This window comes from Podarcis erhardii (genome assembly GCF_964252035.2).
Source record: "Podarcis erhardii genome assembly, chromosome: 2".
Classification (NCBI taxonomy): Eukaryota; Metazoa; Chordata; class Lepidosauria; order Squamata; family Lacertidae; genus Podarcis; species Podarcis erhardii.
In genome coordinates, this window is record NC_138498.1 from 750,351 (window position 1) to 776,745 (window position 26,395).

General features: G+C 47.8%; 1 protein-coding gene and 1 long non-coding RNA gene across 5 annotated transcripts in view; one reads left to right on the forward strand and one right to left on the reverse strand.

The window, feature by feature from the left end:
* Window positions 1–253: 253 nt before the first annotated feature.
* On the reverse strand, window positions 254–2,695 carry LOC309336251. The gene is made up of 2 exons (XR_014153941.1): window positions 2,366–2,695; window positions 254–919 (listed from the first exon to the last, which is right to left on the reverse strand). It is a non-coding gene; the product is annotated as an uncharacterized lncRNA (long non-coding RNA).
* Window positions 2,696–3,220: 525 nt separating this feature from the next.
* The window catches only part of PBX4 (PBX homeobox 4), a 44,770-nt gene continuing 21,595 nt past the window's right edge, over window positions 3,221–26,395 (forward strand). For all 4 annotated transcript variants that reach the window (XR_014153920.1, XR_014153921.1, XM_081851780.1 and 1 more), the window contains exons 1-2: window positions 3,221–3,429; window positions 23,388–23,461. Coding sequence is in view for 2 of the 4 variants with exons in the window: in XM_081851780.1 (XP_081707906.1) it covers window positions 3,236–3,429; window positions 23,388–23,461 (268 nt within the window). In the remaining 2 variants the exon portion in view is untranslated. The remainder of the gene's footprint in view (window positions 3,430–23,387; window positions 23,462–26,395) is intronic.

Consider the following 26,395-nt stretch of genomic DNA (forward strand, 5'->3'; position numbering starts at 1 on the left):
GGACTGAATTCAAATGTTACTGAACCACACTGAACAGCAAAATGTACAAAATTTAATTCAGCACAGAATTAATAGGTTGAAAATCGTGAGAGCTGTAAAACATGGTTCAAATTTGCACTGACTACCTAGGCAAAATGGAGGAAGGGAAGAAAGAGAGGAAACAAGAAGACAGAAGTTGAGTCAATGAAAACAAGCAAGCCTTCATTGGAACTACAAAGAGCAGCACATTAATAAATAATGGTACTAGAAAATCTTTACAATTCTATATTTGTATAATTTTGTTTCTTTATGAAAAAAAAATTATCCCACCTCTGCTGCCCAAATATGACACTCAAATGACTTACAACAGGTATCTGAAGAAGTGTGTATGTACACAAAAGCTTATACCAGAACAAACTTAGTTGGTCTATAAGGAGCTACTAACTGGACAATTTATTATTATTATTTTATTTTTATTTCAACCATAACAATATGCTAAAATAATTGAACAAAATTAACTAACGGCTCAAATCTTCCATTCTTGGGGAAGGTGATTGAGCAGGTGGTTGCTGAACCGGCGGGTGGTTGCTCATACCTGGAGGATGCGGACCATTTGGATCCCTTCTAATCGGGATTCAGGCCTCACCATGGGACTGAAACTGCCTTGTTGCGCTGGTTGATGATCTTCGGTGGGCTAGGGACAAAGATGAAAGCTGTTTCCTAGTTCTGCTGGATCTCTCAGCTTTTGATACCATCGACCATGACATCCTTCTGGACTGTCTAGAGGGGCTGAGGACACTGTTATATAGTGGTTCTGCTCCTTTCTCCTGGGCCGTGTTCAGAAAGTGGTATTGGGGGATGAGTGTTCAGACTCCTGGGCTCTCACTTGTGGGGTGCCTCAGGGTTCTGTCCTCTCCCTGAGCCATTGGGGTGGCTAATGCTGCAGAAGACAGAATCAGAATTCAAAATGACCTTAACAGATTGGAGAACTGGGCTCAGGCTAACAAAATGCATTTCTGAAGGGACAAATGTCAGGTTCTGCGCAAATGTAAAATGGGGGACACCTGGCTTACTAGCAGTACATGTGAAAAGGATCTAGGGGTCTTGGTGGACCACAAGCTGAACATGAGTCAACAGCAGGGGCAGGCAACCTAAGGCCCAGTGGCCCATGGGGGTCATTTAACTGGCCCACAAGCCACCCCCAAACCTCCCTCTTGGCGAGGTCCCACATGTATGCTAAACCAGCGCAGCGCAGCACAGGGACTTGCTTCCGCAGTGCCGGAAATCGTGTCTGCGCAGACGCAGTTGCCGGAAATCGGGGGCATGCATGCGCATGATCCAGCCCACGGAGGGATCTCCGCTGAAGTGAATTGGCCCAGGCGAGGTAAACCTTGCCAACCCCTGGTCAACAGTGTGATGCAGCAGCAAAAAAAGCCAATGCTGTTCTAGGCTGCATCAACAGAAGTCTAGTGTCCAGATCAAGGGAAGTCAGTCCCACTCTCTTCTGCCTTCGTCAGACCACACCTGGAACACTGTGTCCAGTTCTGGGCACCACAATTTAAGGGGGATGTTGACAGGTTGGAAAGTGTAAATAGGGCAACCAAGATGATCAAAGGTCTGGAAACTAAGTCTTATGAGGAGCCCTTGAAGGAGCTGGGTATGTTTAGCCCAGAAAAGAGGAGACTGGGAGGAGATATGATGGTCATCTTCAGATATCTTAAGGGCTCTCACATGGGGGAGGGAGCATGCTTGTTTTCTCCTGCTCTGGAAGGTAGGATTCGAACCAATGGCTTCAAGTTGCAAGGAGATTCTGACTAAACGTTTGGAAAAAACTTTCTGACTCTAAGAGTTATTCAGCAGTGGAACAGATTCCCATGAGAGGGGGTGGACTCTCCTTCCTTGGAGGTTTTTAAGCAGAGGTTGGATGGTCACTTTAGCTCAGATTCCTGCATTGCAGAGGGTTTGACTAGATGATCCTTGGGATCCCTTCCAACTCGAAGATTCAATGTTTCTGTGACCAGCATGGGAGGTAAAATACCATGTGCAGAGAAGAGTGTAACTGAAGCTTAGAATGATGGAAACTCTGTATGTGTTTTGTGAATAAAGGCAGAGAGAAAAATGTGGTGCATGGGTCAAAGCATGGATTCCCAGAATATATATGCATGCACACAAATGATGACTTTATTTATTTTAGGGAGCACAACTTCCATTGTGATGGTCACAACCTGGTTGCAGAAGCGGTTGCATGAATCTCTGTGATTTTGCAAGAGATGTTAGGATGGGCCACGATGGCTTTCTTCTGTGGAGCCATCTGTCACAGGGTGAGGAAGGCAGAGTAATAACAAATAGAGAGGGAGTATCAAATCATCCAGAATGTGGCACATACCTATCAAACATCTTCCATTATGAGGAGCATTTCCCATTGTTTTCATTTTCAAAAAGTTATCCTGCCTTCCTTCACTGGGCACGGGAAGTTCTCTCATTTATGCAGAGCTCTGAGTGTATTTTGCAGGGTTCCTCGTGAGGGATGGACGCGGGTCCCGATTCTGCCCTGCACGGCTGGCCTGCGGGGCCTTGAGGAGGACAGGAAAGCAGCGTCCTGCCTGCATCTGCGCCTTCGGTCCAGGCGGAGCGAGGGCTGGCTCGGCCTCCCGCCGCCAGGCGCTTCTCTTGGGCCCCCCGGGACTTCGGGGCCGCTGCTTCCCCTCCTCGCCCGCCCGCCGCCGCCGCCGCCGCCGCCTCCACGAAGCCCGGAGACCAGCCGGGCGGGGCCTCGGGAGAGCCAGGAAGGCGGGGCGGGGCGGGGCCGCGGGGGGCGGGCGGGCGGGCCGGGCAGCCAGTCAGGGAAGGCGTCTTGGGCGCGGCCCCGCCCCTTCTCCCTGGGAGGCGGCGATGGCGCTGCGGCCGCCGAGAGACTGGCTTTGTCCCCGAAGGGGGCGGGACGCTGGGAGGGCAGGCGCGCGAGGGGAGGGGGAGCGGGAGCGGGAGCGGGAGGAGACGCGCCGCCGCCGCTGCTGCTGGGGCTGCTGGGGCTGCCGCTTGGCGGGGCGAGGAGGCGGCGGAGGCGGAGCCCGTGCGCGGCGGGGCGGGGCGCGCGCGAGGAGCCAGGGTCGCGGGGCCTGCTCGCCGCCAGTCGCGCGTCCGCCAGAGCCAGCGCCGCCGCCGCCGCCGCCGCCGCCGCCACCGGGAGGGGGGGGGGATCGGGCCGCACAACCGCCGGCCTGAGGCGCCTCCGCTCGCCGCCCGCCCGCCGGCCATGGAGGAGGCGTCGCGGCTCCTGGCGGGTCTGCAGCCCCCTCCGGGAGGCGCCGGAGAGCCCCCTCCGCACCGGCTGCCCGCCCCGCCGGGCCCGCCCCCGCCCCAGGCGCCCCCGGGGCTCCAGGACACGGGGGACATTTTGCAGCAGATCATGGCCATCACCGACCAGAGCCTGGACGAGGCGCAGGCCAGGTGAGGGGGGGGCGCCGCCGCCGCCGCCTTGGCCTGAGGGAAGGGCTGCCGGGCTTGGGACGGGCGCCGGGGGGGGGGCGGAGATGGGGCGGGCCCAGGCCGGGCGGGGGGAGCAAGACGGAAACTTTGCCTTTGCGCGAGGGTCCCCCCCGAGATCCAGCGGGGAATCCATAGACAAAAGGGCTGGGAAGCCCCCCTCCCGGGGGGGGGGGAGGTTGGTTATGGCAGGAGCACCTGAGCTCCGAGGAGAGCAGGAGAGGCACCGCGGCCCCGAAGCCCCCAAACTCCTCGGGCAGTTTGTGTCTCCGCTTCTGAACCGCGAGCCTGTTCCGTTCATGCTCTGCATCTGTAGGTGCACACCTGAAAATGTCAGGTGTGAAGCTTGATGCAGTGATCTCTGTAGAGTCTTGGGCTGCTGACTAGCCTGGTCTGGTGACAGATGGCCTTTCCCTTGGGATCTGGTCAAGGATCCCATAATCTGTAATGGTCTCCCATGGTAGGTCGATCACCAGGTGACCTAAGAGTCCCAGTGCCCCGAACAATGTGTAAATTAGTTTCCCAGGCAAGATGGGAACTCAATGGGACTTGGTAAAATGGTATAAGAAAGAGAGAATAATTCTTTGTTGGGGAAGAGTGTAGTCTAGTTAGGGAGGAGTCAGACCCCAAGTTTCAGAGGATTGGTGCTATTTCTCCATTGCTCACTAAGGCAGAAGCAATTCCAGCATAATAGATTGCGGTGGGGGAGATAGTTTTGCTATTTAAACGGTACCATGGTCAGTACCTGCAGTGGGCAGGCCATGAGGCATCACAGCAAAGGCTAATAGTGAACTTGCAGCAAGTCTGGGCAGGTCTGCAAGGAACAGGGACTCTGTGTAAGTGCAAACAAGCCTATGGTATGTTCAAGAAGGAAAAGATTGATAGCTTTGGTATCTTTGGATCAGATCCTTATATTGTGCTTCTTACTTGAGATATCCGCTAATGAAAAATCTGGTCAGGGATTTGATGCAGCCTACGGGTTGCATTTATTTTGTTGTTCTTTTTGCCTTTGTTGAGTGAGGAACCAAAATAAGATGGTGGATTATCTGTGACCCTACATTTGTGAAGAATTTGTGGCCAGACAGCTATTAATTGGCAACTTGTTGAAGAGTCATCCCAGGAGAATGGTTTATACTTAGTTAATGCCTGTGGTGCATTGACATTGAGGAACATACTGTATTTGCATCCATTTTACAGATTACCTGCATTTTTTTTGCAAATGGCTGGCAGTATAAGGTAGGGAGAATAGTGACTGACTTCTTTTTATACCTATGTTTATTTCAATAGGTTACTTTGATTTCTGCATTGGTCATGTAGGTCATGTGCTGGGGTATTGCACAGGACCATGAAGTTGCGTGGTCTTTGCCTTAAGAGTTTGCAGAAAATTATTTTGCAGTTCCATTGATTTAAGTGAAATTTCTGTGTAATAATGAGTTTAAAAACATAAATTATAATTTTTCTGCTTAGTAAAGACACACAAATAGACTGGTCTAAAAGAGGAGAGGGAGGAACCCTTGCATCTTCTTGGACTCCTGCTTAGTTCCTCTGTGCAGTGTTTGATCTGTAACCCCAAGCAAAATTGTGGCCCATAAACACAAACATTGCTCCACTCTGCTAAGACCCACTTCATGCAGCCAACTTGGTGCATTGAGAATGTGAATTGGGTAGAACTATACAGCTGCCTTGCAAATAAGTTTACAAAAGTTACTCGGCTCAAAACATGTTTACTAACTTCCTTGTCTGCACTTGCCTATGTGAGTCCTTTGTGGCCAAATGGCAACAAGAAACAACTTCTCATCCTGGTAGCCTGGAGTTGATTCTTAACTTGCTGTAGGTGACTGGGCAAGTGGCTACTTATAAGTGCTGTAAAGTGGCATCTGCTGACTATCAACTATTTGTCCATCCTGGATTGAGTTGTGGCATTGTAAATGTGGGTTGAGTTGTAAGCTGAAGCAACCATGTACAATTCATTCAGTGCATATAAAAGTCAGCAATCCACTTTTGTCTGTCAGAATTGGTCTTCTCTGTGGTGGCAATTCATATAAATTGTCCCGCAGCTTCAAAAGAACATTTTTGCCCCATCATGTGTTTCCTTGCAATTTGATACAAATACCAAATTCCTGTTTACTCACCACAGAAAATGCTGTGCTCCTTCATACTGTACATTGGGGGCTAAAATAAGCATATTGCTAAGTTATACATAACTTTTTTACTTTGAAACAGCAATTCACAATTCCTTCAGGTGGCCCATATTTGTTGGACAGTTTTAGCAATGTACATTCAATAGGACAAACTCATAATATAGTTTTATCTTGCATTAGTTTTGTTGACAGAGAAATTAAAAGAAATCAGGGAGCAGGACTGCAAGCTCCTATTTATATAGGTGTGCACCTGCCCTCCACTCCTGCCTGTTCCAGGATGAATCTCTTTACCCAAGAGTTGGTTTGTAAGTGCTGTAGCTACTTCCTTGGTAGCCTTTGGTGAGTCAGATTAATCTTCTAACAAGACTAAGCTGAACATCTCCCTTGCGGGGGGGGGGGGGAGAGTGGAGGGTGTACTTCTGTATATGAAGATCATATAAACAATACAGAAGTAAGGCACTTGTTCCTTAGTTATTCCTAGAGAACTACCTAAACCTATCTGCTCACGGGAACAGCACCCTTAAAGTCACTGGCTACAAGCCAGCACAAAATTAGTTGCCCTTAAACTATCTGAGATTGATGAGCTTAAGGCTGAATCCCTAAGAACACTTACTAGGATGTGAGCGCAATGGAAGAGGGCAACACACTTTGGAATAAACACACACAGGACTGAGCTTAAAGGTAAAGGGACCCCTGACCATTAGGTCCAGTCGTGGCTGACTCTGGGGTTGCGGCGCTCATCTCGCTTTATTGGCCAAGGGAGCCGGCCAGCATGACGAAGTCACTTCTGGCGAACCAGAGCAGTGCAAGGAAACGCCGTTTACCTTCCCGGCGGAGCGGTACCTATTTATCTACTTTCACTTTGATGTGCTTTCGAACTGCTAGGTTGGCAGGAGCTGTAAGTGTGTCTAATTCTGTGTTGAATTGAGGCATTAATGGCTAACAGTGATATGAGGTACATATAAAAATCTCAAGGGCTGCCCCATAGAAGAGGGAGCCAGCTTGTTTTCTCCTGCTCTGGAGGGTAGGACCTGAACCAATGGCTTCAAGTTACAAGAAAGGAGATTCCAACTAAACTTTAGGAAGAACTTTCTGACAGTAAGAGCTGCTGGACAGTGGAAGGGACTCCCTCGGGAGGTGATGGATACTCCTTCCTTGGAAATTTTTAAGCAGAGGTTGGATGGCCATTTGTCAGGGATGCTTTAGTTGAGATTCTTGCATTGTGGACTAGATGGCCCTTAGGGATCCCTTCCAGTTCTATGGTTCTAAGCATTTATGCCACTGAATTTTCAACAGAATGCCATGTTCTGCAATAATGGTCTAGTATTGTTATCCCTCTAAGTCCGTGGTAGGCAACCTAAAGCCTGTGGGCCAGATGCGGCCCAATCGCCTTCTCAACCCGGCCCACGGACGGTCCAGGAATCAGCGTGTTTTTACATGAGTAGAATGTGTCCTTTTATTTAAAATGCCTCTCTGGGTTATTTGTGGGGCCTGCCTGGTGTTTTTACATGAGTAGAATGTGTGCTTTTATTTAAAATGCATCTCTGGGTTATTTGTGGGGCATAGAAATTCGTTCATTCCCTCCTAAAAAAATATAGTCCGGCCCACCACATGGTCTGAGGGATGGTGTACCGGCCCACGGCTGAAAACGGTTGCTGACCCCTGCTCTAAATAGTAATATAGGGCTGGATTACTGCATTACTGCTGGGAGACAAAAGGTGCTATCTATCTATGCTGAATTTTTGAGCATTTATTTTGTAAACAGTCTAAAAAGTAAGGTTATGAACTAGTCATAGCAATCTGTAACACAGCTTTTCAGAGGCAATATTCTGTGCCTCCACCACTTTGATAGGTGCAGATGTAGAAAAGATAAACATCTCGACCTGAATAAGAGGGTGCGTTTATGGCAGAATTCTGTGTGAAAAAGTATCTTAGAATCTATTGTCTTTACTCATGCCATTTTTATGAACACAAGAAAACCAAGGTGATTCTGTTTAATGAGATGCTGGCTTGAGAAATGCATCCTGTTTAGGAGCGCAGTGGCCTCTCTTGTGTTTTTCTCATGGGACTAAAATGAATTATGGGAGGTAACAAGCTCGATATAGGAAGAGCACAGCAAAAGGAATTAGCATCATTCCAGTTACTCACTTTGCCCTGATGCTGCATGTGATTTGGTAGTAATTCTTCTGCATTGATAATAAAATAGAACACATTGTTTATTTAAGCACAAGTTCCAAAATTCCAATTTGAGAGTTTGCTGCAAGAAACATCAGTGCATATGAAGCAAAATATTTGCTCTGTGCAGTGTGCAGCTCCATCATGAATTGAATTCTGTGGAAGGGTGTTGCTTGAACCCAAGAATAAATTCCCATCCTGTTGATGTGGTGGAATCATCCAATGATAGGAGGACCCATAAACAAAAATGCATACATTCAACTGTGGACCCAGGATCCTAACTGTGGGTTAGGATGCCTAGGTGTATATATGTGTGTACATCTCTGTGTGTAATTTGTTCTTTTGGTGTAACCCTCTGCCATGCTTACTCAGAAGTAAGCTATTGAACTTAGTATGCCTTATGGCCTAATAAGTGGCCTTAGGACTGAAGCCTTTATGCATTTGCAGCAGTAGCTCTGGGGTAGTGCCAGTGTACAGCAGATACATTTGAGGTATAAGTATTGGGTTATGTTAATATTTCCGTTCATGTAGAAACATGAAAAGAGAACCTCTAAGGTACACTAAATTTTATTTTATTCATCTTGACAGCTTAGAATCTTCATCTGTGGCACCGTAAAACAAAGTAGCACTCTGTATATTTGCTCTCTAAAACGATTTCCCAGTTTACGTTCTAAATTATCCGTGGATACATATTTAGATGTTCTCTCCTCCTTCGTGCAGTGGTGTGTTCCCTCTTTTTCTCCTCATTTCATTCATGTGCCAGTTTCCACATTCCTTTGATTTGCTGTGCATGGCGAAATGCAGAAAGGATTAACTGCAAGGTGCAGCACCATGAGTCGTAGTGTACACTTGTGCAGCAATACACCAGGATGCTCAACTAGTGCAGTAACTTGAAAAGCTACATGAGCAGGTGCATGCGGACAGGTGCCTGTCCCCAAGGATTGCTTTTAAAGATTTTTACAGGGATATACTGACATTTATTCTTAGTTGTGCAAGGAAAACTTCAGCCTGGCTGGTCAAAGGAGAGCCATGTACTGGCCTGAAGTTTGCAATGCTGGGCGTAAAGGTACCTATGGAACAAAATCCAAGCACTCCATGTAATGTGGGCTGACTACACTACTACAAGTCTCAGTGTTACTAGAATGCTCCAGTGCTGCTACATCTCATAACAGTTTGTTACTGTTCCCTATGAAGTATTGTGAGTACAGTGGTATCTCGGGTTAAGTACTTAATTCATTCCTGAGGTCCGTTCTTAACCTGAAACTGTTCTTAACCTGAAGCACCACTTTAGCTAATGGGGCCTCCTGCTGTCGACGTGCCGCCGGAACACGAATTCTGTTCTTATCCTAAAGCAAAGTTCTTAACCTGAAGCACTATTTCTGGGTTAGCAGAGTCTGTAACCTGAAGCGTATGTAACCTGAAGCGTATGTAACCCGAGGTGCCACTGTATTAGCAATAAGAAATTCAGCACTTAAAACAAAGCCAGAAATCTACTGTTATTGGTTCTTGCACTTCCTGGTCAGTAAGAACTCTCCTACGGGGGGGGGGGGGGCATCTTTATGTTCCACTTGGCAGCCTTATTGCCTCTTTGACAGCAGTCAAGGCCAGTCTTATTAATCTGAGTCTTGGAGCGAACCTTGCATGGTAGCAGTCTGAGCCCTCTGCTTGTATTCAGAATGTTACTGCTTGTGTTGCCCTTGGATACCTGCACTCTGCCAGAGGAAGTAAAGTTATGTTGTGTACTTGGATCTTTGCATTTGACTTTTTGTGCAGTCACAAACTACTACCTTTCGTGTTCAGCAGGGTGCCACCTCTTCGAGGAACAGAATGTCAATAGAAGCAGGCAATTTGTGCCATGTTTTGTTAAGTCTGTTAGGTTAGACTGGGCTGGATGACTGCTGTGAGCTGTGGAATGTTGAATGAATTTAGTCTAATGTAAAAACAAAATAAAAAAATTCCTTCCAGTAGCACCTTAAAGACCAACTGAGTTAGTTCTAGGTATGAGCTTTCGTGTGCATGCACACTTCTTCAGATACAGATTCAGATTCAGTGTGTATCTGAAGAAGTGTGCATGCACACGAAAGCTCATACCTAGAACTAACTCAGTTGGTCTTTAAGGTGCTACTGGAAGGAATTTTTTTATTTTGTTTTGACCATGGCAGACCAACACGGCTACCTATCTGTAACTTACTCTAATGTAAGATTCTTTCTTTTTCTTGTTTAAAGAGTCTGCCTTCCAGGGTGGCAGATACCTAAGTATTCTGGTGTATAATATTTTTAAAACATCATTAAATTTCAAAAGTCCCTATACACAAAAATCAAGTATGGATTTGACACTGAACTAAAGCTGAGGTGGCTGTTTGGAACCCCCCCCCCATTGTAACATGCATTTGTTTAAAATGTTTAAAATCTGTTGATTAATAAGCCTAACTTACTCAACCGTTTAAAGAAAAAAGTAGGACAGGTTTCAGAAGAAGGGCAGATAAAACCACAATAAAAATAAAGCAATAAACTCTAAAAAGCAGTAGATAAAAAGACCAGCATAAAATCAATAATCAGGGGTACAGTTTCACATTTGAAAGACCTGTGAAAATAAAAAGATATTCAGTGCAGAAATTATATCAAGGTAGGTGTCATTCAAACCTCCCTGGGTGAGGTGGTCCCTGCTTGCAAGTGCTGCAGAAGGGTCCCAAAATATCAGTCCTTGTACTGATCAGCAGACTTGGCTGGAGATACAGTGGTACCTCGGGTTACATACGCTTCAGGTTACAGACTCTGCTAACCCAGAAATAAGAACTTTGCTTCAGGATGAGAACAGAAATCGTGTGGCGGCAGCGGGAGGCCCCATTAGCTAAAGTGGTACCTCAGGTTAAGAACAGTTTCAGGTTCAGAACAGACCTCCAGAACGAATTAAGTTCTTAACCTGAGGTACCACTGTAGATGATTCTTCTGTAGTCCTAAACCATGAAGGCCTTAAAAGCTAAGAACTGGCACCATGGATTGTGCCTAGAACTGAGTTGGAAGCCAATGCAGCTGTTTAATCACTAATGAGAGATGTTCTGCCGCCTAATTCCAGTTGACAGTCTTGCAGCTGTGTTTTGAATTAACTGTAGTTTGCAGACGGTCTTCGAAAGCAGCCCTGCATGCTGTGCATTTAGAAATTTTGCAACAGGAGTAAGTGGGCTGGCTTCCTGTAGAGTCTTTCAGCTATGGAAATTGTAGAACTATGGGATTAATGTAGAAGTCCTGGAAGAGTATTGTCCCAAGAATGAGTAACGAACTTTGGCTACCATTGAGTATTTAAGCAAGTTCTGGAGAGTTTAATTTATGAGCTCAATATTATTCATTGACGGATCTCTATACTGAGTTTGAACTTTATGAAATCTGATAGCGATGGTTTATTTTTATTTGTCATTGCTTGCTAAGGCAACTGTCAGAGTTGCCTCTAGGTCCCAGCTCACAGAGGACCAATGCTAGTCAGTAATAACTTATAAAAGTCTTTATTGAAGATTAGTTTCCATTTCCAAACCGCAGCGTGCAACTCCACGTCTTAGAACCTAGACCGGCGAAGCTCCATCTGAGTCTCCGCCTCCTAGACACCAGTTTAAGACTCTAGCCTTACTCCACCTCTTCCGTTGTTCTTTCCTCCTCTGGGTCCTTCTGCCCCCTGGGGTTTCCTCCTTTCTGGACTCTTCTGACGCTGACCCCCCTGAGTCTTGCCCCTCCTTCTGGCGGGCTTTAGGACCTGGTTCCCTATCCGGGCTACCTGCTGTGCCGCTCGCCTGTACATTTGAACTTGGCGCGCGCGCCCAGCTGGTAACTTTCCTCTTGACCGTTTCCCCGCTCTCCGATGGAGGCGTGGTCAATCCTGACTCATCTCCTCTCTCTGGTGGTGAGAACACTGGTCCCGATGCCTGGGACTCCTCCCCCCCACTGCGCTCTGGTGCGGAAGCTGGTCCTGATTTCCAACTGCTGCTCTGGGAATCCCCGCTGGCCCCTTCCTTCTGGTGTTTCCCCCTTGGCACCCCCCTTGCCCTGGCCATCGGCGCTCCCTTCTGTGAATCTTCCGATTCGCTGGAGAGGCTCATGGAATCACTCTGACCACTGTCACCGCCTACGCTCCCCTCGGATTCCTCCCCCTCGCTCTCCATTTCCTCCCTCTCCTGTGCCTCTGCTCCTGAGCACCTGACATCCATCCCCCCTCGAAGCCCCCCCTTCCCCCCTCCCCCTCTTCAGTGCGGGTTCTGGGTGCTCCAGTGATGTGGGGGTGAGTGCAGGATACAGTTCGTCCCCCGTGGCGTGCAGCCAGCCGGATAAGTCCGGGAAGTCCTCCATGGTCTCGTCGACGGCGATCTCCTCTGCTTCCATCTCTTGGGAGGTGTGTTCGAAACCTGGATCTACCCCCAACTCGCCCATGGCCCCCTCTTCCCCTGTCGCCTGGGGTGATGCTGCGTGCAATGGCCCTCTCGGCAGTTCTCTGCACCACCCCACGTCAGGTTGATCCTCCCACCAATAGGAGCCCCCTGTGCCAAACCCCGAGAGCGATCCCTCTGGAGAGCTAGTCTCTAGCGTCGTGTCCTCAGCTGAAGAGAAACCCTGAAACGTGCTGGCTGAGAGTGTGGGTGTGAAAAGATATTCGTCGAAATAATCTGCCGGCATGGGCCTGTGTGGGAAAAGTGCATGGAATTCGTCTTTGAGCCATTGCTCCTCCACGGCATAGTCCGGTACCCACCCGTTGGCGCTGACCGGGGTGTCTTCCCTGGCAAGGAGATATTCAATCCCTTCCTCCCCCCATCTGGAGTCTAAAATCGCTGTGGCCTCGTTGAGTGGCTCCCCTCTCGGTGACCCCCCCTTCGTGGGCGCTTCCCTGAGCGGGTCTGGTGCTGTCCCTGGCGCCTGAAACCTGTGAGGTGCCTTGTAGGGCGTGAGCACCGATCTATGAAAGACCGGGTGCATTCTGGATCCCTCCGGGAGTGTCAACCGGAAGGCCACTGGGTTGATCTGTGCCTCGACCTGGTAAGGGCCTATCTGCTTGTGTCCGAGCTTCTTCTTAGCTAACGATCTGGCCGGCACTGCCTGGGCTGCCAACCAGACCCAGTCCCCCACCTGGATGTCCTCCCCAACTCTCCTGTGTCTGTCTGCTTGCATTTTGTACGCCTGTTTTGCTAGCTCTAACTGCCTTCGGAGTTGCTCGCGGACCTCCTGTAACTCTGCTGCCAAGGCCTCTGCTCCCTGCGGCTCCCCCCCCCACCTTCTCTAAACCCGGGAAGCTTCTGGGATGCCGCCCATTGTTGGCGAAAAACGGTGTCACCCCCGTGGACACGTGTTTCGTGTTGTTGTAGGCAAACTCGGCCAGCGGTAGGTAGTCCACCCAGGTCGAGGGCTGTTGATTCGCGTAGCATCTCAGGTACTGCTGCATGATGGCGTTGACCCTCTCCGCTTGTCCGTTGGTCTGTGGGTGTCTTGCCGACGCTAGGCTGACCTTGACGTTCAGGATGCCCATCAGCTTCTGCCAGAAGCTGGAGATGAACTGGCGCCCCCGGTCGGACAGGATAGACCGTGGTAGGCCGTGCACCTTGAACACGTGGTCTATGAACAGCTTGGCGGTCTGCTCCGCTGTGGCCACCTTCGCGCAAGGAATGAAGTGGGCCATCTTGGTGAACAAGTCTACTACCAAGAGTACTGCTGTTTTGCCCCTCGAGCTGGGCAGATCAGTGACAAAGTCCAGGGCCACCCTCTCCCACGGTTCGAGCGGGGTCTGTAGTGGTTCCAACAGTCCCGCCGGCGGCCTGTGTACTGGCTTGGCCCTTTGGCAGGTGTCACACCTATTGACGTAATCCGCGACTTCTCCCCGCATCTTGGGCCACCAAAAGTCTCTGGCTACTAATTCCACAGTCTTCTCTTTGCCGAAGTGCCCAGCGCTGGGCGCGTCGTGTAACTGTTGCAGTACTCTCGCGCGGAGGTCGTCTCCCGGCACGTAGAGGGCCCCTCTGCGGATGAGCAGTCCGTCGCGTATCTGGAACTCGTCGCCCTTCGCTGTGCCGCTGAGCACCTCCTCCATCTTGGCTCGTGCGAAGGAGTCCGTCTGCAGCGCGTGACGAACTGCGTCCAGGTCCACCATGGCTGAGGCGCATGCCCACGCCTTCGGTGCGAAAATGTGCTTGGCCGCCGCCGGTGCCTCTTCCTCGAGATACTGCGGTTTCCTGGATAGCGCATCCGCCATGATGTTGTTGTCTCCCGGGATGTATTCTATCCTGAAGTCGAAATCTGCAAAGAACTCCGCCCAGCGGATGTGTCTCTGGTTCAGGAACCTCGCGGTGCGCCAGTACTCCAAGTTCTTATGGTCCGTGCGGACCTGCACTGTGTGTTTTTGGCTCCGATGAGGAAGTGCCGCCACGCCTTGAATGCGGCATGAATAGCCAGCAACTCTCTGTCCCAGATGGTGTAGTTCTGCTCCGACTTGCTGAGTTTCCTGGAGTAGAAAGCGCACGGCCTCCAGTCCCCTTGCGGATCTTACTGCAACAGGACCGCCCCCACGGCTTGGTCGGAGGCATCCGTCTCAACCCTCATGGGTTTGCTGGGGTTCACGTGCAGCAGCTGCTCTTCGGACGCGAAGAGACGCTTGAGCTTCTGAAAGGACTGCTCCGCCTGCTCCGTCCAGATGAACTTCTTCTTCTTGGAGCTGAGGGTGTCCGTGATGGCCGCCGTCTGCATAGCGAAACCCTTGATAAACTTGCGATAAAAGGTGGCAAATCCGACAAACTTCTGGACCTCCTTCCGATTGCGCGGGCTTTTCCAGTCCAGCACCGAGCGGACCTTGGCGCTGTCCATGGCGAGCCCCTTCTCGGACAGCTTGTAGCCCAGGAAATCCACCTCCGTCATGTCGAACTGGCACTTCTCCAGCTTGGCATAAAGCCTGTGCTCCCTCAGCCTCTGCAGGACTTCCTTGACATCTCTCTCGTGGGCCTCCTGCGACTCCGAGAAGATCAGGATGTCGTCCAGGAAGCAGACGCACTTCTTGTAGAGGAGACCCGCTAAGATGTGGTGCATGAAGGCTTGAAAACAGTGGGAACCATTTTGTAATCCAAACGGCATAACTCTATATTCATAGGTGCCTAGCGGCATAAACATGGCCGTCTTCCACTCGTCGCCCTCCCGCACGCGTATGAGATTGTACGCTCCGCGTAGATCCAACTTGGTAAAGATGCGACCCTTCCTCACCGTCGCCAGCAGGTCATCGATCTTGGGCATGGGGAAGGCTGTGGGCTTGGTTTTCGAATTCAAAATTCTGTAATCAACTACAAGCCTCTTTTGGGGCGTGTCCCGCTTCTTCACAAAAAACACGGGACTGCCCCCCACTGCCTTGGATTCTCGGATGAATCCCCGCTTCAAGTTGTGATCTATGAACTCCCTGAGTTCCTGCAGTTCATCCTCAGACATGGAATACAGTTTCCCCGTCGGCAGCGTCGCCCCCGGCAGGAGGTCAATCTTGCAGTCGTAGGGCCTGTGGGGAGGCAGCTTGTCTGCTTCCTTCTCGCAGAAGACCTCCAAAAAGTCTTTGTACTTGTTGGGTACCGCTTGCAACATGCCTAAGTGTAGCTGTGGTCCATCTTCGTGCCCCTCATCTTCCTGGTTAGCGAGGATGCAGTGTTCTGCGCAGTAGGAGGAGCAGAAGGTCAATTGACGCTGGTACCCTGCTAATGCCGGGCTGTGCCTGTCCAGCCAACTCATGCCCAGTACTATGGGCGTGTCCGACAGTTGGGTGACGTTGAAGCTGATGACTTCGCGGTGATTTCCAATTTGCATAACCCTTGGCGGCGTTTGCTGCACCACCTGTCCCCCCAGCAAGTCTCTGCCGTCGACTGTCACTACTTTCAGGGTCATCGTGGCAGGCAGGAGCGCTATGCCTTGTTGCTTGATGAAATCCACTCCTACAAAGTCTGCATTGCTACCAGAGTCAATGGTGATAGGGATTTCCATGGTGAGCCCATTGGGAAGCTGGAGGGATGCGGTGAGCTGCACCACTGGTTTGGGTGGGAGGGGGTCTGTGGGCTGTAAGATCCCTGGGGACTGCTTCACTGACTTGTCTGGCTGGGTGCCAGTGCCTCTGATTCCAGCCAGACTCCGTCGTTTCCCTGCTGTGGCTCACTCTGCTGAACTATTTCTGTAACTGTCGCTGAGGCTGCAGTGTGCTTGCAAATCCTCTGGGGACACTCTTTCGCCATATGCTGAGCACTGTCTCAGATGTAACACTTCCTATTCCCTCTAGGAGGCTTCGGTTTGACTGCTCCCGGCGTTAGGGCTCTGGCTGCTGACTGAGCCTTGGCACCACCTAACTCCATCGGCTCCTCTCCCCCTCCCATTGGGGGCGTGGATTGAGCGCGCGCTGTTTCCCTGGGAAAGAAAGGAGGTGCTCTTGCTGGTGTGCGTCCCCAACGCCCTTCGTCCTTGCTCCAGGAACGTTCCTCCAGCCTCACCCCAATCGTCAGCGCTCTCTGGATCACGTCTTTAGTGGTCTGGGGTCGCTCCCCCCTCGCAATTTCGTCTTTCACAGCTCCGTTCAACCCCTCCCAGAACAGGTCCCTCACGGCAGCTGAATCTTTTTCCCATCCCAGCGCGTTGACCAATGCAAAAAAGCGGGAGTGATATTGCCTGACAGTGGCTCTGCCTTGTTTCAATCCATGTACCTCTTTTCTGGCAATATCTACATCAGTCTCTGATAAAAAGCACGCATCCATCGCCTTAAGGAAGGCTTTCGCATTTTGGAGGGCTGGGTCTTTATCTCGGTACAGATTCCGCAGCCACGCTTTAGCGTCTCCGTGGAGATGCGTTAGTATGAAGCCTACTTTCTCCTGCTCATCTCTAAAGTCCTTCTCCAGCAATTCTAGGGCGAAAACCACGTCTGCTCTGAAGTTAGGATACTGCTGCAGATTCCCATCGAAATGCGACACAAGGCTGCCTCCTCTCTTTCCCAGCCCAATCCCCTCTGGTCTGGTTCCCGGCGCCCCCTGTTTAGCCAATATTTCCAACCTGATTTGCAGATCCTTGCAGGCAGCAGCGGATTCTTCTTCCCTCTTCCTGGATGCCGGTATTTCCGAGTTAAGTTGTGCCACTGCGTTTTGCAGGGCTGTTATTTGTTGTTCGGTAGTCATCTTGTCCTGCCTTCGTGAGCTCGCGAAGCACCAATCTTCGCCCCTCGCTGCGTCCACTCACGTTGCGAGGTTTTCTTTTTAAGAGATGGAGCTTACTGTCAGAGTTGCCTCTAGGTCCCAGCTCACAGAGGACCAACGCTAGTCAGTAATAACTTATAAAAGTCTTTATTGAAGATTAGTTTCCATTTCCAAACCGCAGCGTGCAACTCCACGTCTTAGAACCTAGACCGGCGAAGCTCCATCTGAGTCTCTGCCTCCTAGACACCAGTTTAAGACTCTAGCCTTACTCCACCTCTTCCGTTGTTCTTTCCTCCTCTGGGTCCTTCTGCCCCCTGGGGTTTCCTCCTTTCTGGACTCTTCTGACGCTGACCCCCCTGAGTCTTGCCCCTCCTTCCGGCGGGCTTTAGGACCTGGTTCCCTATCCGGGCTACCTGCTGTGCCGCTCGCCTGTACATTTGAACTTGGCGCGCGCGCCCAGCCGGTAACTTTCCTCTTGACCGTTTCCCCGCTCTCCGATGGAGGCGTGGTCAATCCTGACTCATCTCCTCTCTCTGGTGGTGAGAACACTGGTCCCGATGCCTGGGACTCCTCCCCCCCACTGCGCTCTGGTGCGGAAGCTGGTCCTGATTTCCAACTGCTGCTCTGGGAGTCCCCGCTGGCCCCTTCCTTCTGGTGTTTCCCCCTTGGCACCCCCCTTGCCCTGGCCATCGGCGCTCCCTTCTGTGAATCTTCCGATTCGCTGGAGAGGCTCATGGAATCACTCTGACCAGTGTCACCGCCTACGCTCCCCTCGGATTCCTCCCCCTCGCTCTCCATTTCCTCCCTCTCCTGTGCCTCTGCTCCTGAGGAGATGTATGTAAATGCATGTTAATGTAATAATTTTATTTAGCCAAATGATTTTGGGGATGGACCATGTAGCATGAAGGCCCACTGTTTCTCCTTTGTATTTTCAAAGTGAAATTCTATACATGTCTGCTCAGAAGAAGCCTCCATTGAGTTCAGTTGGACTTGCTTCCAGATAAGTGGGTATAAGATTGCAGCCTCAGTTGCTCTAACTGTTGTGTCTCTTCTTCCAAGAGTCTTGGGGCCAATTTATATATTCAGAGTGTTGGTGGAGGGGTGCCTGCTTAAATGCCTCCACTTTCCCCATCTTCTGTACATACAGAAATAAATCCTAGAGAAAGCTTTGCTGAATCCATCCTCCTGGCATGCTAGATTTGTTTGTATAGGAAGCTCTTGGGAGGGGGACATGAAAAACACAAATTTCAGCCTGAAGTAGTGCTGCCCATGAAAAGTATCAGCATATGATTCTGTTAAATATATCAATACTGGTGGTACAACTGGACTCCACCACGTCAAACTTTCTATGTAAGAAGCTCCCTGCAAATGGGGAACTACTAGACCAAGGAGAGGAATTCTACGCTAAAACATTCTCACTGCTGTGCTAGTTTCCCATACAGAGAACATACTCTACATGAGAACCTTCAGAAATATCACTCCCTTGCTCTTCTGCAGTCTCATGTGGTGCACTCTGAAATTCTTACCCTGCATAAAAGAGAGGCTCGCTTTCAATTCCATTGATTTTGGTGCATTGTCACTGATCTGCTGTGACTGCTACAACTTGGGAATTTTTTTAATGAGATGTGCAAGGCTGCACTTAGAGCTACAACCTGACATATCCTGAAGGTTGTGGTGCCAGTTAAATATTAATCCTCCCACTCCACCCCATGACGACCCGCTTCCTGGTTTGAAAATGTATGACGTATTCTAAGTGCAAGGAGATTTGGAGCAGAACAGCTAGACTGGGACATGGCTTATTCCTTATGAATGGTGCCCACCTGAAATGGTGCTTAAAACAAAAGGGCTGCCAGGCAGCAGACTACAGCTGATTGTATTTGCATGTGATATGTAGTTCTGGCCTTAATAGAAATGCAATATAAAAACAAGGTGGTATATTGCCCTTTGGTGCATTATTATATTCATGGAATATGGTGAAGCCCAATGTTTTAATGTAGTAGTAGTAGTAGTAGTAGTAGTAGTAATAATAATAATAATAATAATAATAATAATAATAATAATAATTAATAAATATTTTTCCCTGTCCATCTGGCTGGGTTTCCCCAGCCACTCCCCATGCCCATCATTTAGGTTAGGCAATTTAATTATCATAGATAATATTTGCTACCTGTCCTTCACAAAAAGTCCCAGAGTGTTGTGCAATAAGAATACAAACGTACCGGTATCTAAAACCAAAAAGCATGAAATACCAAGCAGAAGTAAAGAATGCAACATCAGATAACAGAAGCGAAACCTCACATTCCATCCACGAGAGCCTGGATATTAAGTTAGATTCTTAGCAGAAATAGCTATAGTGGTACCTTGGGTTACATACACTTCAGGTTACATACGCTTCAGGTTACAGACTCCGCTAACCCGGAAATAGTACCTTAGGTTAAGATCTTTGCTTCAGGATCAGAACAGAAATCATGCTGTGTCGGCAGCGGGAGGCCCCATTAGCTAAAGTGGTGCTTCTGGTTAAGAACAGTTTCAGGTTAAGAACATACCTCTGGAACGAATTAAGTACTGTGGACAAGACAGTATGATGAAGGTGACCCTAAATGCCCTGGATTCTCAGGGGCTGGATATTACTGACAGCGAAGCAGGGTAAGAGCCACAGCCACATGTGCCTCTGAGGGCTCGTGGTATTCCAAATCTAAAATTGTGATGGCAGTATAATCCACTATGAATCTGATTTTATTATTATGAGCTACTTTGAGAATCTGCATGATTGAAAAGTAGTCCACAAATATTGTATAGCAAAATCAAAATTGCCCTGTTTGTTCTGTAGCATTATATTTTAAAGCCTTTGTTCTGTAGCATTATATTTTAAAGCACTCTTTGCTGGCTTACTGTTGGAGATAAGACATTTAGCAGTGGGCTGTTGGTTTGACCTGAAATTTGTGTACCCAATAATCCAGTGATTTTCAAACTGTTTTCTGGGCAACCTTGAGATTTCTTTCTTATCTGGGGTTCCTCGATGAAATGTTCAGTAACAGAAAAGACAGTTTGCCCATCGCTAATGTTTCCCTGTAATTAAGGGTCGGTTCCAGAGCATTCACTTGCTCTGGAGGTGACCATGCTGGTGACCATGAGGCCCCATGGACTTGGCCAGTAGTATCTCAGAAGCAATGTCTGCCCTAGGAAATGTCCCAGAATCCTCTGTAAGTGTAGTGGTTAGGCAGACCATGGCAGAAACGTGGAGTTCTTTGACAGACAAGCTGTTTCTTGAAAGTTTGAAAACACTGCAGTAAGCTATTGCCTGTTTCCCACATGCCAATAGATAACAAGATTCCAGGAGCCTGTGAGGCCTGGCCATTGACTAGGGCAGGAAGTTGTATTTATCACCCATGCAAATGGAGCACCTGCAGTTTCTCTGGGGCCTCTGGTGTTCCAAGGAAATGAAACTCCTGCTTGCTGGTCTGTGGAGTTGACCTCAAAAGAGATCTGCTTTGAGCTGATGCTGAAGTTGCCAGGTACCAGGTGGAGCGAGGTGCTTTGTGAAGCATTTGTCAAAAAATGGCACATACAGGGTATGAGAAAGAGCATTTTAATATGGGGGAAGCGCTTTTGTAACCACCAGAGACCAATCAATTGCTTGTCTGTTCTCTTGGCTGCTTTTGTGCTTGTGTGGCTTTTGCATGGGGAATGAATCTTTGGAGAAAACATTACAATGCTAACTTGGATCTAGAAATGTGAAGGCCTGGGAAAAACAGACCCCCCCCCCATTTTTTCTAGATTTCCCCCTCCCCCCTAGGTCTTCACATGTCTATTTGTAACTCTTGGATACTCTGCTTTGAAGGAACATGATCCATGTACAGTTTAATTTTGTATTTGAAGAAATTTTTCATAGCTTGTGCTTAGACAGGTGGTTGTTTCATTAGAATCCATGTCTTCTCACCTTGCCTATGGATATAAATAGAGGTACTGTATATGCCATGACTAGTATATAAAAAGCCTCCATTTATGTCTTAGGATGTTGTATATTGATATCAGTGGCGTAGCGTGGGGGGTGCAGGGGGAGCCGGCCGCACCGGCCGCAACATCCGGGGGTTAGGGTTAGGGGGCGCAAATCCACGGGTTAGGGGGCGCAAATTACTTGCCTTGCCCCGGGTGCTGACAACCAACACTACGCCACTGATTGATATGGATGCAGAAGTTCCTGCTCTCGAGAGACATGTTGATGCAGCCAGGAGCTCAGCTGTAGTGATGGTAGATATCATCAGAACAGTGCGTTTTGGTTTCTGAATTCTTTGTCCAGGGAAGCGGAAAGCAAATATTAATGCTTGCTTCAGAAGAAAACTTGCATTTGGGTGTAGCTTAAGACAGTGATGGGAAACTGGTTGCCACATGCTGCTGGACCACAACTCCCATAATCCCTAAGCATTGACCATGCTGCCTGGGACTGGTGGTAGCTGCAGTACAACAACCTTTAAACGGCTACAGGTTCCTCGTTTCTGTTGAGCAGATAAGGGTGGTGGCAGTGTTCAAAACCAACCAGGTGCCAGTCACATTTCATGACCGGCAATTGGCCTTTTGCAAGGAAGTGGAGTTGTCTGGTAGCACCTAACATCTCCATCTGACAGGCTGGCACTGCTGTGATGCCGAAGACATGCCTCTTTTGCTGCTGCTCTGCCCCACGAATCAGCTGAGTCATGCAGCAGCAGAAGACGCTCACATGTACAGAAGCTGTTTGCTGGCTGCTTCCTTCCACGGGCTGCTTTGCCTCCCCTTCCCACCCCAAACATGTAAGTTCTTATCTAGCACACTACTTTGCATAACAGATTTTTAAAATTTGTTAATAAAAAAATCTTTATTATTCTTTCTTCTTGATTTCTTTTTTTTAATAGTGTTACCAGCTGGGTGGATCAGGGGGATGCTGTGGACATAGCGTACCTTGATTTCAGTAAGGATTTTGACGAAGTCCTCTCTTTTCCCCTTTTTGAAAATGGGGACAACATTTGCCCTCCTCCAGTCTGCCGGGACTTCGCCTGTTCTCCAGGAATTCTCAAAGATGACTGCCAGTGGTTCTGAGATCACATCTGCCAGTTCTTTTAATACTCTTGGATGCAGTTCATCTGGCCCTGGAGACTTGAATACATCTAAACTAGCCAAGTATTCTTGTACTATCTCCTTAGTTATTCTGGGCTGTGTTTCCTCTGCTAAATCATTTGCTCCAGGTTTTGGAGGACCCAAACCAATGGAGTCAAGTTGCAAGAAAGGAGATTCCGACTAAACACCAGGAATAACTTTCTGACAGTAAGAGCTATTTGACAGTGGAACAGACTACCACAAGAGGTAGTGAACCCTCCTTTCTTGGGGGTTTATAGCAGAGCTTGGATGGTCATCTGTCATGGATGATGTAGATAAGATTCCTGCATTGCAGGGCATTGGGCTACATGACCTTTGTTTTTTGGCCAGTGTGGTGGTTGAGTGAGTTATTTTGAAGTTTGTGTATGAGCGTCAGCTCAGAGACATTGTCAGGCCCTTCAGAGACTAACAGTGCAGGAGGCCACCACTCCATAAGAGCCTGTGCCTGGTGATAGGTGCTTACATCCTTGTTTAATAGAAAACACTTTGCAGGTAAGAAGGCTGTTCATAGCCCAATGGTCTGACTCCATGTAAGACAGTTTCTTATATTCATTTGCTCCTGGGGTCTCCAGGACACAGCATGGCAAAATAGAACACCATTGTGCTCTCATATTCAGGCTATAAATGCTCTGTAAGTTGCCAGAACTGCTGACACAACTTCTGATTTTACTGATTTTGGTGAAGAACATCGGTGAAATTGGGGACTTGGGTGGAAGTGACATTTATTAGTGAAGAACTAATAGCAGGCCTCCTGGGCATCCCCTGAACGTGGAATTTGTTCCCCCTGTCCATTGAATTTGACACCCTTGAGTTAGAGGGTCTGTGAAGACTTTAGCCGCTGTATATCAATTGTAGTGTTTGTTTTTAAGACTGGTAGAGCGATCTTTCACTCTTGTGTTTTGTGAGTGAATAATAGATTGGGATTCTGACAGTTCTGTGGCTTTGCTGGTGCAGAGTTAAGCAGCAGGATGCTTAAATATTCCTTTTGTGGTTTTACATAGCGTTCCTCATTTTGAAGCAGGCTGCCTTGTTAAAGGAAGTGCAAGAATGCTAATGTGGAATACAGCCTTGAGGCTTCCCATATGCTCTTAAAATACACAAGCATCTGTATAATTATGCAAGTTTAACTTTCCTGGTGCTTAGCTAGTATAGGCAATAGGGCATTTCAGACTGTAAATGAACCTTGCAGAGCAATTTTCTGGTGCAATGGGGACTGTGGCTTTTGAATGGAATGTATTGCCTGTTTCTTTTTCTTATCTGTTATATTCCTTTGCCATTCATCCTGTTTCCCCCTCCTCCTTTTCAGGAAACATGCCTTGAATTGCCACCGAATGAAACCTGCTCTCTTCAGCGTGCTATGCGATATTAAAGAAAAAACAGGTGTGTTGGTATTTTTATACAAAATTCATTTCTGAAAACTAATCTTTCTGGCACATGGGCTGCTGCAACTGTCTTTAAGTGCTAAATTTACCATTAATGCACTGTAGCCTTCCAGCCACAAGCTGATATCAGTGAGACTTTGGGGTACATGTCCTTTCTTTATGGAAAGATAAAAAATACATAATTACAAGTGCACAGAGTTAAGATGACACACAAATAAGAAGAAAAGAGAAAAGAAATAGGACCAATTTAGAAAACAAAACAGAACAGACTTTGGGGTACATCTCTCTTCAGAGAGTCGCTGTTTAAACCCATTGACTTCATTAGGATTTTAGCAGCCAAACTTTCTGTGTAGGTTTGTGACCTAAATTAGTAAATTGAAAATATCCAGGCATTCTTGTAAAATACTTGTATGTTACAGATAGGTAGCCGTGTTGGTCTGCCATGGTCAAAACAAAATAAAAAAATTCCTTCCAGTAGCACCTTAAAGACCAACTGAGTTAGTTCTAGGTATGAGCTTTCGTGTGCACTAACTAACTCAGTTGGTCTTTAAGGTGCTACTGGAAGGAATTTTTTTACTTGTATGTTGTTTGAACTAGTGTATGTACTAAAAAAAGATGAAGGATGGCTGTTTGACTATTTAAACACATACACCCCCCATGCTACATGTATGCTACATTTCTCATTAGCCAAGATATCAAGGGCTAACATCCTCCTCCTTTCATGCTAACTTTTTAGAAGTGAATGGCTTTTGCTTGAAGCCACCCAGTGTTATCAGCTATTTGGTGACAAACACCATTCATTTCTCAATATTTCTTTCTACCTTGATGACCTCCGTATTGTATTTATTCTTCCGAGTTGATTGTATTTGGATTGTAGACAAACCTCTTTTATGGGATAGACAACTTGTTGAACACGGAAGACCACAGTGGAAATGCCTTGCTCTAGAGAGCTGTGGCTAATTTGTATAATTTAATTTCTGCATAATGAATGTAATTTGCATAATATTCAGAATAACATAATCAGCTTGGTAATGGCAGGTGATGCTTTGTATGCTGGGTCTGGCATGCAACCATTACAGCAATCGTAGATGTCATGACACAAAGATCTGTGAATGGCAGATAATGTTGACTGTCAACCTGGAGTGGCGGGCAGTCTTCTAAAATTCATGTGAACTATACATCTCTTACACTGTTCTTTGCCTTTTCAGTAAACAATTCATGCATGCTTGCAGATGAGTACAACATATTTTCCAGCCTGTCTCCATATTCCTGTATGCCAGAGTGAGGCATGAGCAGTAGATCTGGCAAACTCTTCACCTAGAAGAAATTTTTGTTTGCCCCCAAGCAAGTGGCTACCTGCAGGGTTAGGACTGTGGTTGGGATCGTCTCCCATCTGTACAGGATTAACATGCAAGTGATCTTGGTATATGGACCAAATGCAAAAGTAGCCAGGGCTTCTTTACTTCAAATAATTGTGTAGAAGAGGGGATGTTAGCAGGAGCGTTTAGTAATGCAGGAGTGAGAGAAGCTGTACCTTCTGAAACTCACTTTTGCACAACGGCCAAAGGTACAGGGCCTTTGTCCTTCTTTGCAACTGCTCACCCAATAATGGATATAGTTTCTGATTTTGACTCTTTATTCTCTTGGACCCACAGACACTACATCCTTGTGTTTCAGTGCTGCACAAGCCTCCCTCAGATGAACAGGAGTGGTATCCTTACCTGGCAGGGGAGATTCCTTGATCATGAAGGAGGTTTTCCCAGGGTGAGGCTCCTCCACTTTACTGTGGGTGTGCTGACCCCTGCGATTTCCCCAAATGCGGGAAACTCGACTCCCTTTATTTGTGGGGAGTGGTGAAAGGGTATGGCTGAGCTCTTCTTGCCCAGGCGCTGTTCATTTCAGTGTAATTTGCATGGGTGCAAACTGATGGTGCCTCGTGGGTCAGCTCTCTCTGTCTCGCACTCTGTCACACTCAGTGAAGCCCCAAATGGGTTGTCTCAGGTGATTGTCTTGTGGTCATGATGGGGTTGTGCTGTCTGGTTGTGTTTTGAGATTTTTTTTACAATCAAACCAAAGGAGAGGATTAGGTGGAAAGTTCTGTGGGAAGGCAGAAGTCTGTGGTAATCTCCACTCAATGGTGACAGTTTTACTGCCCAATTTAACCATTTCTTTATCCACACACCTTTTTTTAGTTGAAGTGGGGAAGCTTTTCCTTTCTTCAGTGCAGCTTAAAGTTCGATGAAGCCACACCTATTTACATGATAATAGTGGAGAAAACAATAATAAAGACATAATATTTAAAGAGGTCTTTCCCTAGCAATAATTAATAATAGCACTGTGTTCATTCTACATTACACGGTAATTCATTAATCCTTACACGAGCTACGTAAAGTAAGCCAGCATTATTATCCCTCTATGACGGAGGCCGTGAGAGAGAGTAACTTGCCTGTTGACTCCGGCTGGGATGAGATGGGACACAGCAGCTTCTCAGCTGACAGTTTATTCTTTTAGGCTGGAGTATATTATTCCCTCTGTTAGAACACTCATCCTTCTGTCCTCTCAGTTGACAGGTTTTGCAGGTTGTTTAAGTTCTTCAAAGCCTGTTTGACCATAGACAGCAAGGGGATAAAAGAAAACAGTGTAATGGAAAATGAAGAATTGTACCTCCTTCAGCCCTTTTGAAAGCTAGTGTCTGTCTCTATCCTTGGTTACATTTGCTTTCTGTATATGATACGAATTAGAAACACATCCCTGATGCTCAGAAATCAATTGCTTGTTCAAGGTTTTAGTGACTAGATTTTCAGTAACTTGAGAATTTATTTTTTTTATGTCGCATAACCCAGGCCTGTAACTATACGTGTTCAAAGTAATGGAAAGACTAGGAGAAGAGGCTGCTCTTCGTGGGTTTTACTCTAGTAACTACAGATATATG